At 36.7% G+C, this 26,191-nt stretch overlaps 1 protein-coding gene across 16 annotated transcripts in view; it reads left to right on the top strand.

The window, feature by feature from the left end:
* The window catches only part of DOP1A (DOP1 leucine zipper like protein A), a 101,925-nt gene that overhangs the window by 50,304 nt on the left and 25,430 nt on the right, over positions 1 to 26,191 (top strand). For 8 of the 16 annotated variants that reach the window (XR_014312069.1, XR_014312070.1, XM_082731687.1 and 5 more), the window contains 15 exons: positions 110 to 209; positions 935 to 1,044; positions 1,936 to 2,044; positions 3,227 to 3,347; positions 4,894 to 5,013; positions 6,936 to 7,050; positions 7,783 to 8,016; positions 12,709 to 13,336; positions 14,000 to 14,274; positions 15,925 to 16,077; positions 17,872 to 17,972; positions 19,489 to 19,748; positions 21,399 to 23,388; positions 24,783 to 24,894; positions 24,997 to 25,179. Coding sequence is in view for 12 of the 16 variants with exons in the window: in XM_082731687.1 (XP_082587813.1) it covers positions 110 to 209; positions 935 to 1,044; positions 1,936 to 2,044; positions 3,227 to 3,347; positions 4,894 to 5,013; positions 6,936 to 7,050; positions 7,783 to 8,016; positions 12,709 to 13,336; positions 14,000 to 14,274; positions 15,925 to 16,077; positions 17,872 to 17,972; positions 19,489 to 19,748; positions 21,399 to 23,388; positions 24,783 to 24,894; positions 24,997 to 25,179 (4,611 nt within the window). In the remaining 4 variants the exon portion in view is untranslated. Of the gene's footprint in view, positions 1 to 109; positions 210 to 934; positions 1,045 to 1,935; positions 2,045 to 3,226; positions 3,348 to 4,893; positions 5,014 to 6,935; positions 7,051 to 7,434; positions 7,465 to 7,782; positions 8,017 to 12,708; positions 13,337 to 13,999; positions 14,275 to 15,924; positions 16,078 to 17,871; positions 17,973 to 19,488; positions 19,749 to 21,398; positions 23,389 to 24,782; positions 24,895 to 24,996; positions 25,180 to 26,191 lie in introns of all 16 variants that reach the window. The other 8 variants (XR_014312071.1, XR_014312072.1, XM_082731690.1 and 5 more) reach the window with 2 other exon arrangements.

Below are 26,191 nucleotides of genomic sequence, written 5' to 3'. Positions count from 1 at the left end.
CAAGCCCTAACATTCTGAGTATATTGCAAGGTGGGATTGTTTTAAAGGGTAAAGAAAGGAATGTGTTTTTGTATATGATTAAGTACAACCACATTTCTAATTTTTTCAGGCCACTCGACCAGATATGATCAGGATCTTGTCAGCAGCCCTTCACGTAGTACTGAGGAGGGATATGTCCCTGAACCGGAGACTTTATGCATGGCTTCTTGGTAGGTGTTTGATGTGTATGGTCTTAGCTGAGGAAAGACAGAGGGAAATTTGCCATACATAAGTATTACAAGTTGTGTGTATGTCCTAAATGAAGAAATTCGTAGTCTGCCTAAATAGACAATAAAAATATAAATAGTGTGTTATATGAAGAAATTTCAAAATCTTTTAAACCATAAGTCATGTTTCCTTTGACAAGATTTTTCTCTTACAAATTGAGGCTGTTATACTGTGAGTGTATAGACAAAGAAAGATAAATTAATAACTGAAATAACATAATTTCCAAGACTTTGAAGTCATCAGAGGAATCAGAACAATTACTATTAACCTGCACATGGTTCCTTACCTGTCTCGCACTCAAGCAGTAAGTTCCTTGTTCTTCCATACTTTCTGTGAGTGTTTGGCCTGTCTTCACAACTCCTTACTGCCCAGAGTGAAAAGCTACAATGTAATTTTTCTTGGATTTTCTGAATCTTCAGTTATTTCACTCTTCATAAGATTGAAAAAAAAAATAGAGGATAATGCTAGAAGAATACTAGGATACTTATGTATTGAATTGATTTCCCTTTATTAAACTATCTAAAATGATCTCTCTTGCTGACATTGATTGGGCTACTAATTGGTAAGTGTTTGGTGCTGTTTTTGAGATACTTGCTGTTTTGGTATTTAATGAACAACAGTTTTGAGAATTCCATTTTAATTTTTTGTGCTGTTTGTTTCCATGGAGGTTTTGATAACAACGGTGCTATCATAGGACCCAGAAGCACAAGACACAGTAATCCTGAAGAACATGCCACTTATTATTTCACTACCTTTTCAAAAGAATTGTTGGTCCAGGTAATGAATGCTTTCACTCTATTTTTTGGTTACCCCCTGATCAATGGAGTTACTCAGCAAATCTAAGAAAAGGTCCTGCCTGAATTAGTTCATCATTGAGGGGTGGAGACAAGACTCACAAATATCCTAAGAATGACTATAACGAGTAAATGATTACAGTAAAATGAGTAAGTAATCTTAAGATAGACTCTTGTAAGTTCAGAAATTTTTTCTTAACTTTGTTCTCATGACTTTATTAATACGTAGTTTCATCTTCTCACCTGTCTGCCCTATGAATTGGAGCTCTTCCAAAAATGAGCTAGGACCTGTGTTATTTTTCCTCTGAAGTCTCATGGAAATTTGGGTTGCAAGAGGAATCTAAATGTGGTAAAACTACTACTGTAATGGGAAGCTTAAAATGAACCACAGTTTTCTTTTATTTTTACTTTAATTATGAGATATTCAAGATAACTTAAAACAAACAGAAAATAAATGGCATTTGAAGCATTTTTAAATGAGTGAGGTTTTAAGAATATAGCTTTGAGTTACCAGTGGGAAGACAATTGCATAGTAGCAGACATTGTCAATGGTTCTATGGCATACTTTGGGGCCTGTTAATGATATTAGGCGAAAAGTCAAAATAACTCATAAATTTATTTTTTTAGATTTTTTAATTTAACTTTTCCACTTTTTTTCTAGAGAAAATGTAAGCACTCTTTTTTTCCCTCAAGACAATTGAATATTAACTTTTTTTTTTCCCCCCTTGGCAGGGGAAAAAGCTAACTTCAATGAGAGAACTTCAGAAAAGCAATAGATGTAAATCTCCATTATGGTCATACTTAAATTATTTCTTAAGAAGACGTCTTTGCATCTGTTTATTTAAATGACTAATATACTTTTTCTTTTTTAAAGGCAATGGTGGGGATCTTACAAGTGAATGGATTTGGAGAAGAGAGCACTTTAATGCAGGATCTAAAACCTTTTCGTATTTTAATCAGTTTACTTGACAAACCTGAGCTAGGTAATACATACCGTCCTAGGGCAAAAGATCATGTGTGGTTGTTTTGTACTGTTTCATAATAAAAATAAGACAAAGTCATTACATAGAGAAATTTCTGTATATTGAGGTGGCTTTCAAATATAAGTTCTCAACAATTTCTTACCTCAAATTTACTGCAGAACATTAAGAGATACAGATGTATACATCCAAGCCATATGTTCTCATATTTTTATTTTATCTTATGCTATGTATGTACATATATATACATTTTACCTTGTACTCTATATGTAATGGAGGAGTCATCTTAAAAATACTATCTAAGCTCTTCTTAATCCTGAAGCATTTATGATTTGTCATGACTGTGTCTTAGAGTTCATAAGATTCAAGGACTAGACAGACATATCTGGGTTCTGTCCCTCAACTTGATTCCCCACATCCCCCTTGTTTTGTGTGTTTTCCCTGTCTTTTTGTATATTTCCCAGATATTAGATATCTCTATTGGGAAGTTCGTTATGGCACGTGAGAGAGAAATTAAGAAAAACCAAAAATATTAGAAACAATTAAGTGAAATAATAAAGTATGTAATTTTATTAAGTTACATGCAAGTGTTTTAGCAAATATGCATGTCTTCTCACTAACTCTTAAAATATAAATGAAGAATTTTAAATATAAAAATAATTTGAGTTGCATTGTTGGCTTTGAGAATTTATTTTAGCTATCGTGAGTTAATAGATGAATTCCAGAAGTTTTTTTAAGGAGATTAGCATCTGTTGTAGCAAAATTTGCCTTGTGCATTTTTGTATCATTTAAAATAACATTAGTACTAATATAAGTATTTATTGAATACTCAATATATTCTGGGAACTATGCTTCTCACCTTACAAATATTTTTTCCCAATCCTGGTATTATCTTCATTCTAGATGAGGAAACCAGAGCTCAGAGAAGTTAAATAACTTTTCCAAAGATATTGCTATTAACTGCCAAAACACACTTCCTTGATTTTGTAATTTTTGTTATGTCAGCCTATTGGTAAGCAAACATTTGTTCAGCTCAAAATGCAAAGTTCAGTATAGCTTCCAGAAAAAAAAAATTTTTTTTCAAAATACTAGTTTTAAAGCATCCTGTGATCAGGCCAATTTGTAAATAATCCTAATTTGTCAATGCTAATTAATTATTGTCCTTAATATGTATATTAATTTTAGGACCTGTAATCCTGGAAGATGTCCTAATTGAAGTATTTAGAACATTATATTCTCAGTGCAAAGCAGAATTGGATCTTCAAATGGAGCCACCCTTCAGCAAGGATCATACTCAGTTAAGCAGGTGGATTACCAGAAACCTAATAAACATGATATGTTCTCGCTTATTAATATTCATGAAGTAGACACTGCTCTTATTAATATTCATAAAGGAGACACTACTCTATGAAATTTTTGTTCTGAATGATTACATCTGATTTTAAATATGACTGTATTGGGCAGTGTGAACTCTCATAATTAACTGCACTGATCTTTCAAACAGGCATTTTACAGCCTGGCTACTATACAGTGGAACTACCACATTCCAGGGTTGGTTCTCAGTCTGTCTCGTTAGAATACTGAAGTTTAGCAATTAATGTGAAGATATAGATTCCAGGCAATTTATTCACACTTTCCAAACTCAGAAGTGATTAACTGCCACATGTCAGTTGGGGATGAAAATTGTACCTTGCTTGGTACTAGGCTTGCTTGTTTTCATGGGGTTGTGCGTCTTGGTTACTTGACACACTCAGGAGACCGAATTATAGTTCAGAAGAAGATTGACCATAGAGTTAAATGAGTCAAAGGGCACCAGCTGTTCTTTCAACAGGTTTTTTTTTTTTTTTTCAAATTATGGTTATTTCTTCTTACAGATATATATATATGTATTTTTCAATCCCTGGGGAAAGTCATATAATTTTAGTATATGCTTTTCTCCAAGTCAGTGGTAGATTCATGTTGACATGGTCTTACTTTTTCATTTCTTCTCTACTTTCAGCAGCCTGCCTGTCTTCCAGTCTCATCTATCATTATGACAAAGGTTTCAAGACTATAGTTACTTTTATTTTGCATTCCATTTGTGTCTCCTTCATGGGCTTTGGAGATAACCTGGGCTTTCCTAAAACACAGTTTTACATATTAAAACATTTTTAGACAGTTTTTGATTTCTGATAAATATTCCTGTAATTTTTGTTTGAGAAGTTAATATTGACTACCTTGGTATTCAATTTCATTCTGTATTCTGCCTGATAATCTGTATTGCCCTATAAAATATTTAGTTAGTCTTTCATGCTATAATATGCTAGTTGTATTGATAGTACCTCACTATATATAAAAACAACTGTTGTAATAGTTAGTACAGTTGGCAGGAGATGGTAGGTAGGTAGGTGCTTTATAGTCCAGAGGTTCCCCACTTGAAATGTTATTTTTCTCTGATGGAATTTCTGTAATCTTTTAATTTCAGTAATCAGCAATTTACAGTATTGTTTTTCAGCTAAGAATAATGATTTTCAAGGGAAACAAAAGAATGTAATGCCAAATTAACAGGCACTCAAAGTTCAAAAATAACTTGCTCTTCTTTGGCTGAAAGCACAGATATTTTTTCTTATAGGCTAATTTCTGATCTTGATCATACATTTGAGTTATGAAAACCTGAATTTGGAATAGTAACTACACATAAAGTGATAAAATGTCAATGTATAAAAATTACTTGTGGCCATTTTTTCACTAGCAAGTGTTCTAGCAGCTGCCTAGGAATATGTACTACCCTAACAACATTGCACTCAAATTTAATTCTGAAAAAAAATGAATGTTAGTATTTCTTAGTTTTTGTTTCTCTTTTTCTTTTTTAGTAAATTAAGGGAAAATAAGAAAACAGCAGAGCTGATTAAAACTGCCAACCTTCTCTTTAATTCCTTTGAGCCTTATTATATGTGGGATTATGTTGCACGTTGGTTTGAAGAATGTTGTAGGTATGTCAAGCTGTTCTATTTGTTTTAATTTAATAGCATCCAAAGTCGATTTTTTTTAAGTTCAGTCTAATGAAAAGAATGTTCTTTTATTTTATATATATCTATATATAGATATATATAAAATATGTTTTATATATATGTATATTTTTTACTGCTACTGACAACTGTTATTTAATAACCGTAATCTGGCTCTGTCATGTCACTCTAGAACATAGAATTATTGATCGTATAATCTTAGAATCGAAAAGTTTAGAAAACAAGTTATTTAGTTACCAGCATAAATGATAGATTTTCCCTCTCCAATCTATAATAATCTGGTTTTTCTTCATTGTAAAGAAAATAACAAAATTTGTGGCTGCTACCTCAGTACACTTTACAAAAATGATTCCCACTTTTAATAACAAATTCCTTGGTCATTCTTGTGTTTTCAAAATCTTGGAACCAGCCCATTTTGTCAGTGTTGAGTGATAAATGCCCTCTACCTCTTAGGGCATAAGGTTTAAAAACTTGGAAAACCCAAGAATACTGGTGAACCTGAGTGGAATCTCTGGATTCTAGACCAAATCCTCTCAGAACCAGATTAACCTCTCAAGCCTTGGGAGCATGTAGTCAAAAGTAAGCATGTGCAATCTTGGAATAAGAAGTCATTTAAAAATACAAAACAGTAATCCCTAAGATGGTTTAGAAAGTTGTTTGCTTACTCATTCAGCAGATAATGAGCACCTCGGAATACAGACAGTCCGAGTCTTTCAGAGACCTTACAGTGGGAACAAGTCAAACATGCACATGCTTATTCCTAGTATTAAATTAAAAATTACCTTGGGGCACCTGGGTGGCTCAGTTGGTTAAGCCTTTGGCTCAGATCATGATCCCAGGGTCCTAGGGTTAAGCCCTCTCATGTCTTCAGACCCCTTGATTATCAGGGAGCCTGCTTCTCCCTCTTTCTCTGTATCTCCCCTCTCCACCCCTGTTTGTGTTTTTTTTCTTCCTTTCTCTCTCTCTTAAATAAATAAATAGTCTCTTTTTAAAAAGTTATAGATGCCTTAATAGATTAAAATGTGGTAGCAATATTGAGGAAATTATAAATATCTTTTTGCCACCCAGTCATGGCCTGGGTCTCCACCTTCATTTCTACATTCACAAAGACTCATCTGCCTTTATTTACCTTCAGTACTATGCCCTGAACACACAGGGCCTGAGCTGTCACTCCTGCTGCTGAACCTTCACTTGTGTTATTGCTTCTAAAATATTCTTCCCCCATCTGGGAGGTCCTATAGGGAAGTGACCCACCTTTCAGTAACCTTCCATGACTCCCTCAAATCTCCCATCAGAATCAACTCCTACACTGCCAAATTGGTATATTTATTTGTCTATATGCTTATATTTTTGCTGGTTAGGGACTCTGTCATATTCTTTGTATCTTCAGAGTGTAGGGCAATGTAATGTCTTATATAGAACTAATATGATTTAAAGTGAATGTTTGTTGGAGGAATGAGCGGAAGAGGCTTCCTGGAGGAGATGTTTGATCTTAAACCATGAAGCATGGGTGCATTCTGGATTTGAGAGAATGGGGTTGAGGGAGGACATTTGGTATTTTTTTAAAAAGCCGTGAGGTTATCAGTCAAGAAGCAAATAATCCATTTTAACTAGGAGATGATAAGTATAGTGGGAGCAAGTCCAAAAAAGTGAGATCTACCCAGAATGCTTGGAAGTGCAAGATGGGGGTTCCAGGGAGTTTAAACCATTAGGAATCTTGCTTTGTAAATTTTCCACTTGGAGTTAAGTGTCCTGGGGAAAGGGAGTATTCACAGGAATGTCATTGTGTGTGTCCCAGTGTTGACTCTCATTAAAAAGAAATCACATATATGTGATATGAATATTCATATCACTTATACTTGATAAAATGAATTTTGTCCTTTTAGGAGGACATTGCACGCCAGACTTCAGATTGGACCTGGAGATAGTAGTGAGTCATCTGAGTTACAGCTGACGAATTTCTGCTTACTGGTGGATTTTTTGTTGGATATAGTTTCTTTGGTAAGACCACCTTGGTTTAAAAAAAAAAAAAGTATTGGGGAAATGTAATAACATAGTTCAGGTATTTCATGTTGGAGACAGACTTCATCTTTAAATAAATTTCATCTTTAAAGTTAAATTGATTTTTTTCCCTTTGGCTTAGCTTTGTTTTTTCATAAATTTTTCCAAGTGCTTTGTCCTCTGACATATATATGATACATAAATAAGTCTTATGTACTCCTTGGAATATACTTCATAGCTGCGTGTTATTGAAATCTTTAATGTTTAGTGTATAGTGGTCTAATGCTGAATTTATACTCATTAATAATTCTTTCTATTACATGAAGACTGTTGGAAATATTTTCTCCTTTTCTCTCCTCAATTCTTTGCTTTCTCATTTTGAAGCCTACTAGAAGTATGAGGGTGCTGTGTCAGGTATGACATTCGGCCTGTCTTTTGTCTTTAACTGATTGTATTCACTTTTTTTATACTATAATTTCTGTAACATAGCAAATTAAACTGGGGTTATTTTATAATATATACCTTGAAGTACTTAAATTGAGAATTTGGCAACAAATTTTTTAAGGCAGTAATAAAATGAGCATACAATGTTCATTAAGAGCATGATACGTATAAAATATTACAGATGAGTAAAATTATTTCTTTTGTTATATACATTAAAAATAAATGAAGTAATAGAATTTGGGGTTTATACATTATACGAACTTTTGTCATTTCACTTTCCATCATCAGGAGACTTATATTGAAATCCAGACAGAACATTTGCCCCAGTTGCTGCTCAGGATGATTTCTGCCCTGACAAGCCATCTCCAGACATTGCACTTGACTGAGCTTACAGATTCACTCAGGCTCTGCTCAAAGATCCTTAGCAAGGTTCAACCTCCACTCTTATCTGCCAGCACTGGAGGTGTGTTGCAGTTTTCAAGTGGGCAGAGCAACTCAGTCAAAGAATGGGAAGACAAAAAGGTAAGGTATGCTATTATTTTTGGGATTAGACCAATTATATTTCTTCAAAGCAGAATATTTTGTATATAGTCATTTAAACATTAGTGAATTTTTTCTAGATTCAAGTGTTGTGGCTCCAGAATTCCCTGCACTTTCTATTCTTGGTAAATATAATCAACCCAGAGAATATTTCTGGACTTTGATCCTGTTAAATGCCCCTAATACTTTAGAAATTAGCTTTAGCCACATCAGAGGCTTAATGCAGGTGCCGGGGCAGAGTTTAAGGAAGGAGCAAGCTGATCTGGTTCTGAGCAGCCTTGGGAAGTACAGCCTGACTCCCTGTCATCAAGGGGAGACACACATTTCAAGGCTACAGATTATAACAATGCTCAGAGGTCTGGCAGTTTCCAGGAGAAACAGCCTGCCTCTTTCTTCCTTCCCTATGTACCTATTTTAGTTTAATTTCTAAGAAATTAAGTCTAATTTACCCTACCATTCTCAGGTCTTTCATTTTTATATTATATTACCGTTTGACAATGTTTCCATAAAGATCATGGCAACGGATCCTCAAAATGCCTGGAGAGGTAGACAGGTCACATATTGTGTTTTGGGGTTTTTTAAAATATTTTTATTTATTTATTTGACAGAGAGAGAGCTCACAAGTAGGCAGAGAGGCAGGCAGAGAGACGGGGGAAGCAGACTCCCTGCCAAGCAGAGAGCCCAATGTGGGGTTTGATCCCGGGACCCTGAGATCATGACCTGAGCCCAAGGCAGAGGCTTAACCCACTGAGCCACCCAGGTGCACGTAGTCTTCCAGATTCTTACTGCTACTTTTATGACGTTGAATAGAATTATACTAATTTTAATGTCTGGTCATAGTATCATACTTAAAACACCTGTGATGCATCGATGGGAAAAAAACATACAATTCCATTGAGTTTAGGGACAGTGACTGTATTTTAAGACAAAGGTTTAAAATTTTCTAATTTTCAAGGTTCCTTACCTAAATCCTGGGTTTGTATAGTTGCCCTTACTTTTTCAGTAAGGTTTGTTTTTTTTTTTAAAGTTTTGCTTTTTTTTTTTTCAGCTAGGCAAAATATTTTATCAGGAGAGTCTAATATAACCTTTCCCATCACGTATTATCCCAAAATTAATCCTAAAATTAATTCGTATGAAATGAATGTCACTGACCCACAATCAATTTAAATATATCCCAGGATCATTCTACATAAACTAAAACCAGTCTTTTATTTTCCTTCCTACCTGCTTATTATTTCTATGTGACATATATACTGATTCTGTTGGAGAATTTATTTTGTTCTGATATTTCCTTAATTTTTGCCTCTAGGATCTTCTTAGAAATTAAACTAAAATAGGTATAACTGCTTTGGAGTATTGTCTTGTTTTTTCTTTTTTTTTTTTTTTTAAGATTTTATTTATTTATTTGACAGAGAGAAATTACAAGTACACTGAGAGGCAGGCAGAGAGGGAGAGAGAAGGAAGCAGGCTCCCTGCTGAGCAGAGAGCCCGATGCGGGACTCGATCCCAGGACCCTGAGATCATGACCTGAGCCAAAGGCAGCGGCTTAACCCACTGAGCCATCCAGGCGCCCCGTATTGTCTTGTTTTTGTTGTTTTTTGAATGAGTTTAGTTTGAGGAGGGGGAGGACCTCAGGATTCTCTCAATAGCATATTCAAATATGTGAATATTTACCATTAGAAAATTCTGGAGGCACTTCTTGATGGTTACAGGTTAAAGTAAATGGGAACATCTACTCATATTAAGTGAAGGATAATTAAATACACTTTTTTTTTAACATAATGGTTCATTAACCTGAAAGTACGCTTTTCCCTCTCTCCTTGGTTTTCTTCTATATTCTCAAGCCTTAAGATGTTCTTTACTTTTTTTTTTTAACTGAAACATAATGGTATTGTCTTCACTGAAATGTCTAAAATTTATCATATTTGAAAGCTAAGGGTATTTTCTTTATTCCTTTTAAAAGTGTAAGTGAAGTAATGATTCTTTTAAAAGAATTATGACTCTAATTTTGTCTATATGCACTTAGCACATTTTTATAAAATCAGTGTATTCGATACCTATAACCAAATGTCCAAGACACGTCATTTTTTTCTCTTTTCAGAAAGACGTTTTATTGTAAAATAATCTGAAACATAGTTACATAATACAGACCATGCAACTAAATAAATGCATATAAGTTTAACTGAATTTATAGCTTGAATTCTCTTAATGTAATGCTCATTGTTTTATGATCCTTATATGAAAAAGATTAATATACAAATAACTTTACAATAAGTTAATGACAGTTTTATCATTTAAATAAGACTTCTTTTCAAAAAGGTATTAATATAAGGTTTTAGATGGCCTTTAGCCTTTCTTTTTTATTTTAAGATTTTATTTATTTATTAGAGAGAAATCACAAGTAGATGGAGAGGCAGGCAGAGAGAGAGAGAGAGAGGGAAACGGGCTCCCTGCTGAGCAGAGAGCCCAATGCGGGACTCGATCCCAGGACCCTGAGATCATGACCTGAGCCGAAGGCAGCGGCCCAACCCATTGAGCCACCCAGGCGCCCCAAGGCCTTTAGCCTTTCAAGTAGAAATGTCAACAGTTCGATTCTGATAGCTGCCTCTGAAGTTTGGGGTTATAACAAAAAGTTCTCATACTATTATAGCAGTAAGATATGGTAAAAATATCATGAACTTTAGAATCACCTAAGCTAAGCTCATCTAATAACTACTAACCTTATTTGTCATGTACACTTGGGCAGGTTTTGTTTTTAACTTTAGTGTGCTTACCTTCGAAACAGAGAAAACAGCCTCTTTATCCATTACCTATTCTGTATTCAGTGGTGAAGTAGACACAGTCCCTGTCTTCCTGACCCATTTTTGCTAGTTGGGAGACACACATTAAACAAATAATTGCACATTTAATTATAGTTGTGATAAACACATGAAGGAAAATATAGAGTGATAGGAATATGGAAAATGCTGTGATCTGACCTTCATTGTGGGTGTAAGGAAGGCTTTCGTAAAGAAGGATTGTTTGAGTGAAGCCCTAGAGAATTGGGGGTGGGATGAGGTAGAAAGAAGAGAGCTCTTGGGAGAAAAAGAAGCATTCCCAAAGCCTCTTTGGCAGAAAGGAATGCTGTGCACACAGCAAGGGGAAATGCAGTCTTGAGATAGGCAAGGGCCAGGTCATACAGGGCCTTTCACTATACCGGGGCTTTTAGTCTTTATTTTGGAAGCAGTGGGAAGATGCTGAAGGGTTAAAAGGCAAGTGACATAACATGATTTGTGTAATAGATAAATTACTTAGCAGTGTGCAGCATGGATCTCAAAGAGTGTGGATATGGGGAGAGCAGTAGTGCAGGTAACAGGTGGTGGTAACATGCTAACAAGATGGGGGCATGGAGACAGAAATAAATGGATTAGCTGCACTTGTGAGAGCAAACAATCAGTAAGCCATAGTAATGGATTGGTGAAAGTAATGAGTGATCACTAAAATTTATTGAGTGCTTAACTAACTGGCAGGCACTGGGCTGTGTGCTTTAGATACACTGTGTTAATCCTAACAGCAACTGTGAAATGTAGGAACTGTTGTTATCTCAGTTATATTTATCAGGAGACTTAGGTTTAGAGATGTTAACTTGCCAAGCTAGTTAAGTGGCAGAACCGTAGCTGACTCATGGACAGTAACCTTCAGCACAGTTCGAAGTGGATGTAGAGGAAGTGTGAAGGAGAGGTGGAGAGGATCCCAAGAATCTCGCCTAGGTTTCTGTCTTCTGATTTGATGGATGGTGGTTGCCATTCACTGAAGCAAGGAGCGCTGGGGGAGACCCAGCTTCCTAGCAGCAGAATATTTAGTTTTTATCTTCAATAAGATCACTTTCTAGTTACTAAAAAGTCCTCTTTTGCAAATTTAACTTCTACTCTGGCACAGTCCCAAAACAATTCGTGATATGTACTTTTGTTCCCTTAAACTAAGTCAGAAAATAGGCTTGGTGATTGTACTGCTCCTATCTTTGTGGGAAGGGGATGGTTACTGCATTCCAGCCGTACTCTAGTAGCTGGTCTTTCATTAATATTTTAATTGTCTTCCTGTCTTTTCCTTCAGATCACAAACTATTCCTTTCATTCCTAGTACCTAATACAGTGTCTGGCACACAATGTGGGGTCAGTTGAAAGAATGTAAGATTAATGGCACACATTTAAATAGTACTTTATGCAGAAATTTCACATTCTTGGGTTCTGAACAGATGACCTATTAGACTTTATTTCTAGTTTTCGAAATTTTTCTTTCCTTGCATTATTGAGACATTAGGGAAGTGATTTTATGAAGTAGACTGAATATATTGTCAGTCATTTGTAAACAAGGACTATGGATCCTACAGATTTGTGCATATACATATTTTGCCCTCAAGAACCCAGCCTTACTACCCATGTAATAAATAATAAATACTTAGCACTTGATTTTATATTAATATATTCATTAGACCCATACCACTATTTCCTAATGATTATCATTGACATATGAATCGGTGGTAGAAACTATTCTAAGATTCATCTGGATACGTAAGACAAAGTTTTAAATCATCTAATCCAAACTGACTTCTCTTAAAACATGGCCATTTCAAATTTTTAATTTCTAATATACAGACGTAACCACTTAGCCTTTGCTGTTTTTAATATCTATCAGGTCTCGTCAGTTTCTCTTGAAAATCCTACTGAAGTGTTTGAAGATGGAGAAAATCCACCAAGTAGTCGATCATCAGAGAGCGGATTCACTGAGTTTATACAGTATCAGGCAGACCGAAGTGATGACATTGACAGAGACCTGAGTGAGGGGCAGGGGACAGCTGCCATCCCCATTGGCAGTACATCCTCTGAGACAGAAACGGCCTCCACTGTGGGATCTGAAGAAACCATCATCCAGCCCCCTTCTATAGTCACTCAGGGGACAGCACCTCGAAGTGGGAAGACAGCCCAAAAAACTGCAATGCAGTGCTGCTTGGAGTATGTCCAGCAGTTTCTCACCAGACTTATCAACCTCTACATCATTCAGGGTAACACTTTTTCTCAGGCTTTGGCTGCAGAGCATCCAGGGGATCTCAGTCGAGAACGAGAGCAAGGAGAGACTCCCAAATGGGACAGAGATTCGCATGGAGATGTGAAAGACAGAAACATAAGTAAACAGAAAACATCAAAAGAATACCTATCTGCCTTCCTCTCTGCTTGTCAGCTCTTACTGGAGTGCTCCAGTTTCCCAGTTTACATTGCTGAAGGGAACCATACCTCAGACTTGCATTCTGAAAAATCAGAATCTGGTAAGGTCATCTTGGCTTTATTTAAATATTTTTTATGGCACCTTTTTTTTTTTTTTTTTAAGAACTCAGATATTAAAACTGGGACCTTTTTTTTTAGCCAGTTAGTTTCATAAAGTGTTATTTAATATTTGTAGATTTTTCTAATGAAATATTATCTTTATGGAGAGATATATATTGACATTGGAAAATGTTGTGCTTTTGATGTCTTTCACAGTTTGCGTGCAAATGAGTAGAAACTAAGAAGGACATTAACTCCTTTCTCTGGAGAAAAGTAATGCAACTTTCAGATCCATTGGTTTCCTTTATTAAGACTAGTATCATATATGTTTGCCATTATTTAATTTTTATATATGTACACGCATAGTGCAGTGGGTACTATGAGTGCTACATAATGTGTGTTGATTAATGTACCATTTTTTCAGGACAGAGAAATAGATTCATGACTTGGCATAAGAAAATTACATACTAAAAAAGTTCATGAAATTCTTGTTGCTGTTTTATTTTCTTAAAGCTCCAGTCTAGGTGAGAAACCATGGTTTTACTAACAGATCAAGGCCTGAAGGTAGTAAGAAAAGGTGCTTTGTTTTTTTTTTTAATTAACCTAGAAGTTAGTATGTAAGATTTAGCAGGATGAACCCTGTTGGTTTCTGTCTTTCGTTTCAGACTGGGAGCACGTGCAGCCTCCGCTGTGGCTTCAGACTCTGATGAATGCTTGCAGCCAAGCAAGTGATTTCAGTGTGCAGAGTGTTGCTATTTCATTAGTCATGGACCTGGTGGGACTGACGCAGTCTGTGGCCATGGTCACCGGGGAAAACATCAACAGCGTGGAGCCTGCCCAACCCTTAAGTCCAAACCAAGGAAGGGTAGCAGTGGTTATTAGACCTCCCCTCACTCCGGGCAATCTGCGATTCATAGCTGAGAAGACTGAATTTTTCAAGGTAAATTCTAAGAAGTACATACATGACTAAGATGGTACTTGACCTACTTTGCTTAGCTGAGATTTTAAAGATGGTAATCAGGCTTCATTGAATACCTCTTTGTATTATACTGCATAGAAAAAGACCAATACCATGCTCACTCTGTACTGCTTTGCCAATCTTGTCCCCAGTTCCGTGAGAGGGAAGAAGATAAGGATGAGAGGAGATGGAGATTAGGTTAGGGAAGGCAAGTATCGGGGCTTAAAGCACAGAGGGGATGATTACAGCTAAAAAAGAAGTAGGATCATTCACACAGTAAAACTTATTTCCATATGTTGTAGTGATGACACTTGTGATTTTCGTAGAGTCAGGTCTCAGCTCTCTTCAATTCCCTGGAAAACTGTCTCTGACTCTGTATTAATTGGTCATCATCTGTGGTGTGTTGTGCCATTCAGAAAAAAAAATGCAGTTTTTTTATTTCCATTACAGCAGTACAGATGATACCGTCTACATAGAAAGAACATCAAGTATATTGGATTATATTACATCTTAACTAGGTAGATTATTTTTATCTAAAACAAAAATTCTTAATTTCATCTCATTTCATGTCATTGTGCTCTACCAGAGCGATTGTCCTGCTAGGTTAGAGTTGGCTTTTTTTTTTTTTAAAGATTTTATTTATTTATTTGACAGAGAGAGATCACAAGTAGGCAAAGAGGCAGGCAGAGAGAGAGAAGAGGAAGCAGGCTCCCTGCTGAGCAGAGAGCCCGATGCGGGACTCGATCCCAGGACCCCGAGATCATGACCTAAGCCGAAGGCAGCAGCTTAACCCACTGAGCCACCCAGGCGCCCTAGAGTTGGCTTTTTTAACAGTGTTATGGTGGGAAACCCTACAAATGGTTACATTTTTTATTAATGCTATGGTAGATCATCACCTGTTGTGTTAACACATGTAACTCTGAAATACATACAACCTATTTTGTATGTCTTAAATAATTTGGATATTTGGACTACGAATTAGATTTTATTTTGTAACATATAACCATAAATATTAAACAATATTCAGTGTGGGGTTTGTATCCTCTTAAGAATAATGTATTCTAGCAACACTTTACTAAATGTCACTAAAATAGTGAAATGGGGTCTTCCCTGGGCTCTGGAGAATGTACTTCCATATTTGATGTTTAAAACAAATATTAGGGGCCCTGGGTGGCTCAGTTGGTTAAACAGCTGCCTTTGGCTCAGGTCATAATCTCAGGGTTCTGGGATCAACCAGGTCAGGCTCCCTGCTCCATGGGAAGTCTGCTTCCCCCTCTTGTTCTTCCCCTTTCCCTGCTCATGCTCTCTGTCTCTGTCCCTCCGCCTCTTAAATAAATAAATAAATAAATAAATAAATTTTTAAAGAAAACAGAATAAATATTATTAGGGGGGACCTTAAAAAATAAAAATAGTCAGTTGTTAAAGGTCTATCATAAGAAGTTCTAATGGTCTATATAACCAAAAAGCACATCAAAAGGTACACTTGTAAATATCATCCTAGTGGCATAATGGATATTGAAGACCTTCGAGATCTGGCATTCAGAGGCTTGTTGTACCTAACAGGAAATGCTTGTTAAAGAAGGTTTAATTTATGGTTTTGTAACATTGTCACTTTCACATCTTTTTCTATAGCATGTAGCTTTAACATTGTGGGATCAGCTGGGAGATAGGACACCTCAGCACCACCAGAAAAGCGTGGAACTATTTTATCAATTACATAACTTGGTTCCTTCTTCTAGCATCTGTGAGGATGTTATAAGTCAGCAGCTAACCCACAAAGATAAGGTAAATTCTTTTTTTATCTTGTCCCACCCCACCTGCCCCACTCCCATTATACCAAAAGTTAAATTAAAGAAACTCTAGGAAAATTATTGCAGCTAGTAGCTGATTAGAGATGACATAAATTCATTCAGAGTGACCTTCATATCTTTAAAACAAGTTTGTTCTATCCTTTTTGGAAGAAGGTTCTTTAAAACAGCATCAATATTATGAGAAATCAAATACTGGATTTATTTCTTGGTTCAGGACACAAGTTGTGGATGGGGATGATTGAACTTGTTGCCATTGAACTTGTTGCTGGTCCAAGTTCTTGGATCATTTAAAGAGGAAGCCTTGGTGAAGGAAGTATGGATGTTAATGAATGCATGTGAAACGAAGGAATGTGTGTGTCAAGTGACATTTATAAGCCACAGAATGCTAATATGTGAGATATTATTTGCCTTATAATAAATATCCAATATAAGGATTTTGTATCCTAATGTATACAGAATGATTCAAAGGTCAGTAAAGTAAAACTGATAGAATTCTGGGTGCTCCCAAGAAAAAGCCGGAATTGTCATTTTGGTTGACCTCTTCAGGGCAGTTCAATGAAGTGTGTGGTTCCTGTGCCCGCTCTGTAGGGTTAATCCAGGATTTTATCAAACAGCTTTTAGAAGTGCATCACCCTAATTTTTAAGAACTGCAAGTACTAATGAGTTTGAATGGGTCCTAAAAAAAGGCATTGTGTTGAGTAAATGAAGCTTTTGGCAAGGGGAATTGGCAAATGGAGGAGTAAATGAGAGGAGTAAGAAGTTTATTCTATTAAAATTCTCTTTCTATTTTAGCACATTCTTTGAAAATTGTTTAGGAATAAAATGTTTAACAAAGCCTTGCATTTAATTTAATTTGTTTACATTAAATATAAATCTAGGACAAATTATATACCTGAGTTGCTTGTGTAATATTTTATTTTTGAAGAAATGCTAAGTTCTGAATAAAGGTATTATACATCCATGAAAAAAATTACAATACTTTTTTTTTTTACATGTTTGTATTAGTTAGTTGATGTACAAACACAGGCTTCATAGGAAAAGCATTATTAGGCCTGAGGAAAAAAAGAGAGCACTTCTCTAACTGATCACAAGCAATTTAGAGAGTTTCAGTCCCTGATGGGGAGGCTTTTACTCAAAAGATTCCACAGGTGCTTGAGGAAAACTAAAAAATCTTGATAACTTCATAATTCCTACCTGATTTAATTCGTGTTCATTATCTAACACCAAAAGCTGCTCCTTCTGAATAATGTATTTTTCCATTGTTCTTTCCATTATTACCATAATGCTTAATGTTTTCAAGGTAATCTCAAAGGAATATAATGTTTTTCTTATGGAAATAATCGTTTTTAGGTATTTAAATTTTTGAATCTAATAAACTAGCTTGATAAATATTGACAAATTCATTTGAGATTAATATATAATTTCTGGGAGCAAAAGCACATTGCATAGTGTAATAAAATAAATTCTGACTGCTAAGTATTTATATTAAAGTAAGAGGGAAAGTTCTTATACTGAAGTTCTTTCCATTCCCTGTTTTGCAGTGATCTAGAGACTTGATTACCTAGTCTAAACCTAGTCTATGAGGTAGTATGAGATGATCCTTCAGGTTTAATATTTCTGTGTATATTTAAGTCTTTTTTACATTTCTACTTTCATAAAAACAGTTTATTGTGTTGTGTGTTGAGTAAAATGCAACTTTGATTCACTAAAATCTCTTAATATCTTCAAGGGAGAATAAAATAACTTAATGTCCCATATTCCTCCTCAGAAAGTAAGGATGGAAGCACATGCAAAGTTTGCAGTTCTTTGGCATCTCACAAGGGATCTCCATATAAATAAGTCATCATCTTTTGCACGTTCTTTTGACAGGTTGGTTGCATTTGATGTTGGATTTACAGTAAGGTATCTCAGTGTCTCTTTTCTTGAATCCTCTGCCTCGTTTGGCAGGGGTAGAAAATAGCAATTTACAGATTTTTTAAAGAGAACTTATAAATTATTATTTTTTTAAATCTAAGCTATATTAAAATGCATGGCATGGAGCACCCAGAGACGCTTCCTTTCTCTAGGTAATGATTCCTCAAGACCCTGCTGTGTGCCAGGCACCATTCTAAGTGTCAGAGACAGCCCTTGAGTCTCTATTCACAGTGAAGTTTCATTTAAACCGTACATTATGTAACTGTTTCTCTAATCGTTATTTTCAGTCTTCTGCCTGACCTAATAAATCTATAGCTAAAATACTGAGAGACCATAGGGCATCTGGGTGGCTCAGTCATTAAGTGTCTGCCTTCAGCTCAGGTCATGATCCCAGGGTCCTAGGATCAAGTCTCACATTGGGCTCCCTGGTCAGCGGGAAGCCTGCTTCTCCTTTTCCCACTCCCCCTGCCTGTGTTCCATGTCCTGCTCTCTGTCTCTCTGTCAAATACATAAATAAAAATCTAAAAAAAAAAAATACTGAGAGACCACTTATGTGGCTGCCTAAGAGTGGTTTCACTACTCATCTAGATGACTCATCCCCCAAATGTGAGATTTGCATTAACTTCCAAGGAGATGCTATTACACCATAGATTCAGATACTGGCACAGGATAATGGCAGTCTCTCTAGGAGGTCTCCTAAAAGAGGCCACAGATACAACTGTGCTTATAGCCCCAGCTCAGGACCAGATGTGTGTTTTACTGAACATTACTTTTTTAATAGCATCACCATTTTTAAATGATCTGCTGTTGAACCAGTACAATGAACTAGGTCTTTGGCCTAGGTACTTTACAAATACCATCTCTCATTTGAAGCCTGCCATTTCTCATCATACAAATGAGACACTGAAGGACCAGGGAAATTAAAAATGGCTTGCCCAAAACGACACATAAGGTCGAGTAGATAGCCCACATTTGAATCTTGGGTTTTCTGATTTCAGACCACACCTCCATACCTTTCACAGAAGGTCCTTCCTTGAATTAAGCTCATAGATTTGACTCTTAAAGAGATTGTGTGCAAAAGAGCATGGGAGCGGTGCTGACTTGCAGGGAGTTCAGTATTTAGTGACATGAATAGGACTATGTTGCTAAAACAAGACAAAGGGTTTTTTTTTCCCATTCTTTAGTATTTATCTTATAAGAAAAATATATGCTTGTGAACTTTAAAAAGAAAACATAAGTATGTAAGAAAAGAGAACAAGATGATTTTTCTCCTTTCTCATATCCACTGGGACTGTAGGGAATAAGATTATTAAAATGCTGTGGTCCCCAGTTACCCTGAAGGATGACTACTTTTTAAAAAGTTAATTCAAAATAACAAAAAACCTATAATAATACTGATTTAAGAAAAACTAGTGTGTGACAGTTCAAGTAGGTGTTTTCTTCTTTGTTTTAATATTGGTATTTATTGTAGGTCGCTGTTCATCATGTTAGATAGCCTGAACAGCCTCGATGGTTCTACCAGCTCCGTGGGACAAGCCTGGCTGAACCAAGTGCTACAAAGACATGATATTGCAAGAGTTTTGGAACCATTACTATTGCTCCTGCTTCATCCCAAAACTCAGAGGGTTTCAGTGCAGCGTGTACAAGCAGAACGCTATTGGAATAAAGCTCCCTATTTCCCCGGAGAAGAGAGTGACAAGCATTTCATGCAGAATTTTGCCTGCAGCAATGGTGAATATCAATGGAAGTAGAACAGCTTTCTTTATTTCTTTAATTAAGTTATGAAAATCAAGGGAGAGGTGAACACAGCGGAGATCAGCAACAGTGAGATGTTCTCCACAAGTGTTCTCGACCATGCCCTGGTGGTGCTCATGTGGGCCGTGTCGGAATGTACTTCGTCAGTGAGCACCTTAGAGGACTTGGATCTCTCTTACCAGATTACTTTTTCAAGGGAGGAGTCAACCCAGTTCTGGGCAAAGACAGTCTTCAGTTTTGTTGAAAATACCTTTAGAGTTTAATTAGCAATTTTGGTCCTATAAGGCCATGGAGCTACTTCACTGGTAATGTATACTAGGCTTGTAGTGCACACTTAGATTTCATGAGTCATTTTCTTCCTTTCTGAAATGGGAACAGTAGCACCCACCTTTCCAGGCTTCATTGTGGACATCAGATACTGTCCTGTTTGTGATGTGATTGGTGCAGACTGGTATATCATAAGTGTTGAAGATTCGCTATCATTACTAGAATTCCACACTTAACAAACTCTCCGATGATGCCATCTATGATACGGTGATAATGGCCCCATAGATTAGATTAGTTTACTATACTTCAGAGACAAAAGATGCTCGCATATCTCATTTCTATCTTGCCAAATAACCCTGTGAGGTCAGTAATAAAAAGGTCATTTTACTGAGCAGGGAACTGCTGCTGAAAGGGCTGTGGCCATCTTACCCTCCCATGGCTGCTGAGTGATGAAGCTGCAACCAAGCCTGTGTGCTAGCTACTTCATCTTTAGTGTTTCTCCAGAGCCTTCTTTCCTTTCTCGGCCTTCCTTTCCACTGCTTCCCCTGAGTCTTCTCAGAGCATGCACTACCCTGTTCATTGCCCCAACTTTCAGCCTCTTTGTGTTAGCATTTTACCCTATCTGCTGAATTTGCACCTTGTCTTGAGATTAGTCTCCTTACCTGCAGGGTCATGATGCTTTCCCTGAGTTTTACAGCACTTGCTTGGTACTACTCATAGGGAACTAAGCCTTCTGCTCTTTCTAAAAGGAAGCCGGCAGCCTAGTATACCCCCCCAACAAAGTATAGAAATGAATAAGTGTGTTTGTAATCCCCTACTGAGATTAAACTCTATAGAGAGCAGTGACGTCTTCTTTCTCACCGCCATTGTCTCTAGGTTTAGGGCCTTATTCATACTGGGTAATTCCTAAATGTTGAATTTTATTGAACTCAAGGAACTACATCTATACATATTATAATCTATGACCAAATTACTTGAATTCTTAGAATTAGCATACCTAACGGGAAGCATCACACGGAGGAAAAAAAACTAAAATTTTGAACTCCAGTAAAAAAGGTACCTTATTTGGGGATGAGGACAAATTTTTATATCTGTTTTAAATATGTTGTTCTGTTGAATTCAGTTGGATTAATCGGCTTTCTAATGTTAAGTTGTCTTTACTAAATTCTAGTTAATAGTCATCCACATAATTTTCTAACTTAAAGGGTCTAAAATAGTAATGAATTAAAATATAATTTTAATAGGAAAATACAAGTCGGTGTTGAAGCTAATGATTAAAAATCTTGAGTACGTCTACCATTTCAGTTATTTTAACGTGTTTTATCTTTTTTCTTCTTTGCTGTTTTCTTCAAATGCCAGTAAGCCAAGTACAACTCATTGCATCTAAAGGGAATAGTGAAAAGCCACTTACCATGGATGAAATAGAGAACTTTAGTCTCACTGTTAATCCATTGAGTGACAGACTTTCCCTTCTAAGTACCAGCAGTGAGACAATTCCAATGGTTGTATCTGATTTTGATCTTCCAGACCAGCAGATAGAAGTACTTCAGAGTTCTGACTCTGGATGTTCACAGTCCTCTGCTGGGGACAACTTGAGTTATGAAGTCGATCCCGAAAGTGTGAATGTTCAAGAAGATTCCCAAATGCCAAATGCGAGCTCCCCGGATGACGATGTTCAGCAGGTAGTGTTTGACCTGATATGTAAAGTTGTAAGTGGCCTCGAAGCAGAATCTGCATCAGTTCCATCTCAGTTAGAAATTGAAGCTCTGCCCCCAAAGCACAGCGATGTTGGTGCTGGCGAAGAGGCGCTCCAGACTGACGATCAGTCTGCTCAGCAGAGCCACAGTGCTTTGCTGAGTAACGACAGTTCTCAGTTTCTCTCTGTGTCCGCCGAGGGAGGCCCTGAGTGCCTGGCAAATGGAATCTCCAGAGATAGTTCCTCCCCTTGTATTTCAGGAACCACACAGACACTCCAGGACTCCAATGTTGCTTCCACAGAGACCAAATCTAGACAGAGGAGTCACAGTAGCATTCAGTTCAGCTTCAAGGAAAAATTATCAGAAAAAGTCCCCGAGAAAGAAACCATCGTTAAGGAGTCTGGTAAACAACCAGGAGCCAAACCTAAAGTAAAACTTGCCAGAAAAAAGGATGATGACAAGAAAAAAACTTCAAATGAAAAACTCAAACAAACCAGTGTGTTCTTCAGCGATGGGCTGGATTTAGAGAACTGGTACAGCTGTGGAGAAGGAGAAATTTCTGAGATTGAGAGTGATATGGGTTCTCCAGGGTCCCGGAAATCTCCCAATTTCAACATCCATCCGCTCTATCAGCATGTGCTTCTGTATCTCCAGTTGTATGATTCATCAAGGACTCTCTATGCTTTTTCTGCCATCAAAGCCATCTTAAAAACTAACCCTGTTACTTTTGTAAATGCCATTTCAACCACTAGTGTAAATAATGCATATACCCCTCAGTTGTCTCTGCTTCAGAACCTCTTGGCCAGACACCGTATTTCTGTTATGGGCAAAGACTTTTATAGTCACATTCCAGTAGACTCAAATCATAACTTCCGGAGTTCTATGTACATAGAAATCCTTATTTCCCTCTGCTTGTATTACATGCGTAGCCATTACCCAACCCACGTCAAGGTCACCGCACAGGACTTAATAGGCAATCGAAACATGCAGATGATGAGCATAGAAATTTTGACACTCCTCTTTACTGAGCTGGCAAAAGTAATAGAAAGCTCAGCAAAGGGTTTCCCAAGTTTTATCTCTGATATGTTATCTAAGTGCAAAGTTCAGAAAGTGATTCTTCACTGCTTGCTGTCATCTATCTTTAGTGCACAGAAATGGCACAGTGAGAAAATGGCAGGTAAGAACATGGTTTCCGTGGAGGAGGGTTTCTCAGAGGACAGCCTTATCAATTTCTCAGAGGATGAATTTGACAACGGCAGCACACTCCAGTCACAGCTTCTTAAAGTGCTTCAGAGGCTCATTGTTCTAGAACACCGGGTAATGACTATCCCCGAAGAGAACGAAACAGGTTTTGATTTTGTCGTCTCTGACCTGGAACACATCAGTCCGCATCAGCCCATGACTTCTCTCCAGTATCTGCATGCTCAGCCTATTACGTGTCAAGGCATGTTCCTTTGTGCAGTGATAAGAGCTTTGCATCAACACTGTGCTTGTAAGATGCACCCGCAGTGGATTGGTTTAATCACATCTACTCTGCCTTACATGGGAAAAGTTCTACAGAGAGTGGTTGTTTCCGTGACACTGCAGCTCTGCAGGAATTTAGATAATCTAATCCAGCAGTACAAATATGAAACAGGATTATCCGATAGTAGGTAAGATTGATTTTTAACTTTGTCATTGACATTTTTCACATCATGGCAATGTAATTGTCCACAAAGTCAGTTACAATTTGGGTAAATAAATTAGTGGTTATCATTAGGTTACAAGTAGTATGTTGTTTTCACGAAAATGAAACTCCGCTTGAGAAAGTGTATCAATAAAAGAATTCAAGAATGGAAGAAAGGAGTGTGTAACAGACTTTTTTTCTTAGTTGAAATTAATTTTGATGTTCTTCTTGACTGAACTGGTAAGAGTAATGAAAAACCCAGCAAAGGGTTTCCTTAGTTTTATCTGATAAGTTATCTGAGTGGCAAATAATGTCATACTAAAATTATTTTTAGGGGTTGCCTAGGTGGCCCAGTCGGTTAAGCATCTTCTTTCAGCTCAGGTCATGATCCCAGGGTCTGAGGATCGAGCCCCCACGGGCTCCTTGCTCAGTGGAGAGCCTGCTTCTCTCTCTCCCTCTGCTTGCCACTCCCCTGCTTGTGCTCTCTCTCTGTCAAATAAATTTTTAAAAATAATTGTTTTCCCATCCGATTTTTTTTTTTAAGATTTTATTTATTTATTAGAGAGAGAGTGAGAGAGAACATGAGCAAGGAGAAGGTCAGAGAGAGAAACAGACTCCCCGTGGAACTGGGAGCCCTATGCGGGACTCGATCCTGGGACTCCGGGATCATGACCTGAGCCGAAGGCAGTCGTCCAACCAACTGGGCCACCCAGGCGTCCCTTCCCATCCGATTTTATTTCTTGTTTGCAATTTTCATAGTTTAGTGGTGAACTCCATCTGTATCTCCATGTTTAATTAGTCTGTCAGAATTTACCCAAATGTTTAATAGACTAGTATGTGATTTATTTCCTGTGCAGTCTTCGCTACTACATGTAAAATATGATAAAACTGCCTATATCATTTCATATTGATATGCCTTCTGTTAGAGTTGCTAGAAATTATTGACTACATTTATTTTGTATTGAATTCTTTAGCCAAAAAGAACTCTAGTACAACTCACTTATTTTAGAGATGAGGATATAAAAGCTTCTAATGTATGCTCTTAGTCATTTATTCTTTTTTTTTTTTAAGATTCTTATTTATTTATTTGATAGATAGAGATCACAGGTAGGCAGAGAGGCAGGCAGAGAGAGAGGGGGAAGCAGGCTCCCCGCCGAGCAGAGAGCCGGATGTGGGGCTCGATCCCAGGACCCTGAGATCATGACCCGAGCCGAAGGCAGAGGCTCAAACCACTGAGCCACCCAGGCGCCCTTAGTCATTTATTCTTATAATATTTATTGAGCACCTATGATGTGCCTAGAAACTACTGAACATTTACTACTGATAAAAACAAACTTTTCCACAGAACCTGTGTTCAAATGAATGCATTTTTTTTTTCAGGCCTCTGTGGATGGCATCAATCATTCCACCAGATATGATTCTTACTCTTTTAGAAGGGATCACAGCCATTATCCATTACTGTTTATTGGATCCTACTACTCAGTATCACCAAGTAAGACTGTGCAAATATTTGACTCCTTTAAAAAGACTGAGGTTTAATAAGTACCCATTTGTAAACCTCAGTAAGTGATATGTGTTTTTCCCCCAATTTAAGCTTTTGGTCAACGTAGACCAAAAACACTTGTTTGAAGCCCGCAGTGGAATCCTCTCGATCCTTCATATGATCATGTCCTCTGTGACATTGCTCTGGAGCGTCCTGCATCAGGCTGATTCTTCCGAAAAGATCACTGTTGCTGCCTCTGCCTCAGTTACCACTATTAATCTTGGAGCTACAAAGGTTAGACAATTCACATTTTTCCTCTGGAGCTCAAGAGTTTGTTCAGGGACTTTCCTAAAGATTGTATTCAGAATTTGTGAATAATTTGAGGAATGCTTTTGGCATGCTGCTTGAATGGAGTAATTAATTCTCAAATAATTTTAACTGTTTCATTGAGAAATGACGTATCACAGAATTCACCATTTTAACTATATACACTACAATGATTTTTTTTTCCTAGTACATTTCTAGAGTTGTGAAACTGTTACCACAATCTTTGAACATGTCCATCACCTCAAAAAGATTCCTGGTGCCCGTTTCCAATCACTCCCTGTTCCCCTCACTAAGTTCAGTCAACCACTAATCTGTTTTTTCTACATATACATTTGCTTTTTCTGGACATTTTTAATAAATGGCATCATGTGGTATTTGCTCTTTTGTATCTGGCTTCTTTTATGTGATATATTGTTTTTGAGGTTCATTCATACATATTATAATTTTATTCCTATTCTTTAGGACATCTTAAGTTGACACTTTAATATGCAAAACCCTCCTGGAAAACAATTTAGCAATATGCACAGAGAGCTTTAAAAGTCTTGTAGGCTATGACCTAGTAATTTAATTTAGTAATGTATTTTAAGGTAATCAAAATTATACAGAGATACATACCTATCATTATAGCCTTGTGTAGTGGCAAAAAGAGAGTCCCTAAACAGTAAATGTGGAAATGGTTAAATTATACTTTTAATGTTATATTACATAGCTACTAATAATGGTTTTGAAGAAATCTTAGTGGATGGAAAATGTGTAAAACTTTAGTGAAACAAGGACAGTACATAATTGAACAGTTTTGTATTTATAATTCTAAAAAAAATTATATTCAGAAAAAGAAATTAATGTGGTTAATAGTGATTATATTGGCATAATGTGATTAATGGTTGAGTGTTTAAATTTTTTTCTTACACTCTGACATCTTCCAAATTTTCTACTTTAGAGGAAAATTCTATCTGAAAGCATGTTATACAACATCAAG

This window comes from Mustela nivalis, assembly GCF_964662115.1.
Source record: "Mustela nivalis genome assembly, chromosome: 5".
Taxonomy (NCBI): Eukaryota; Metazoa; Chordata; class Mammalia; order Carnivora; family Mustelidae; genus Mustela; species Mustela nivalis.
The sequence above is the reverse complement of the archived record's forward strand: the minus strand, read 5'-3'. Positions and strand labels throughout refer to the sequence as shown.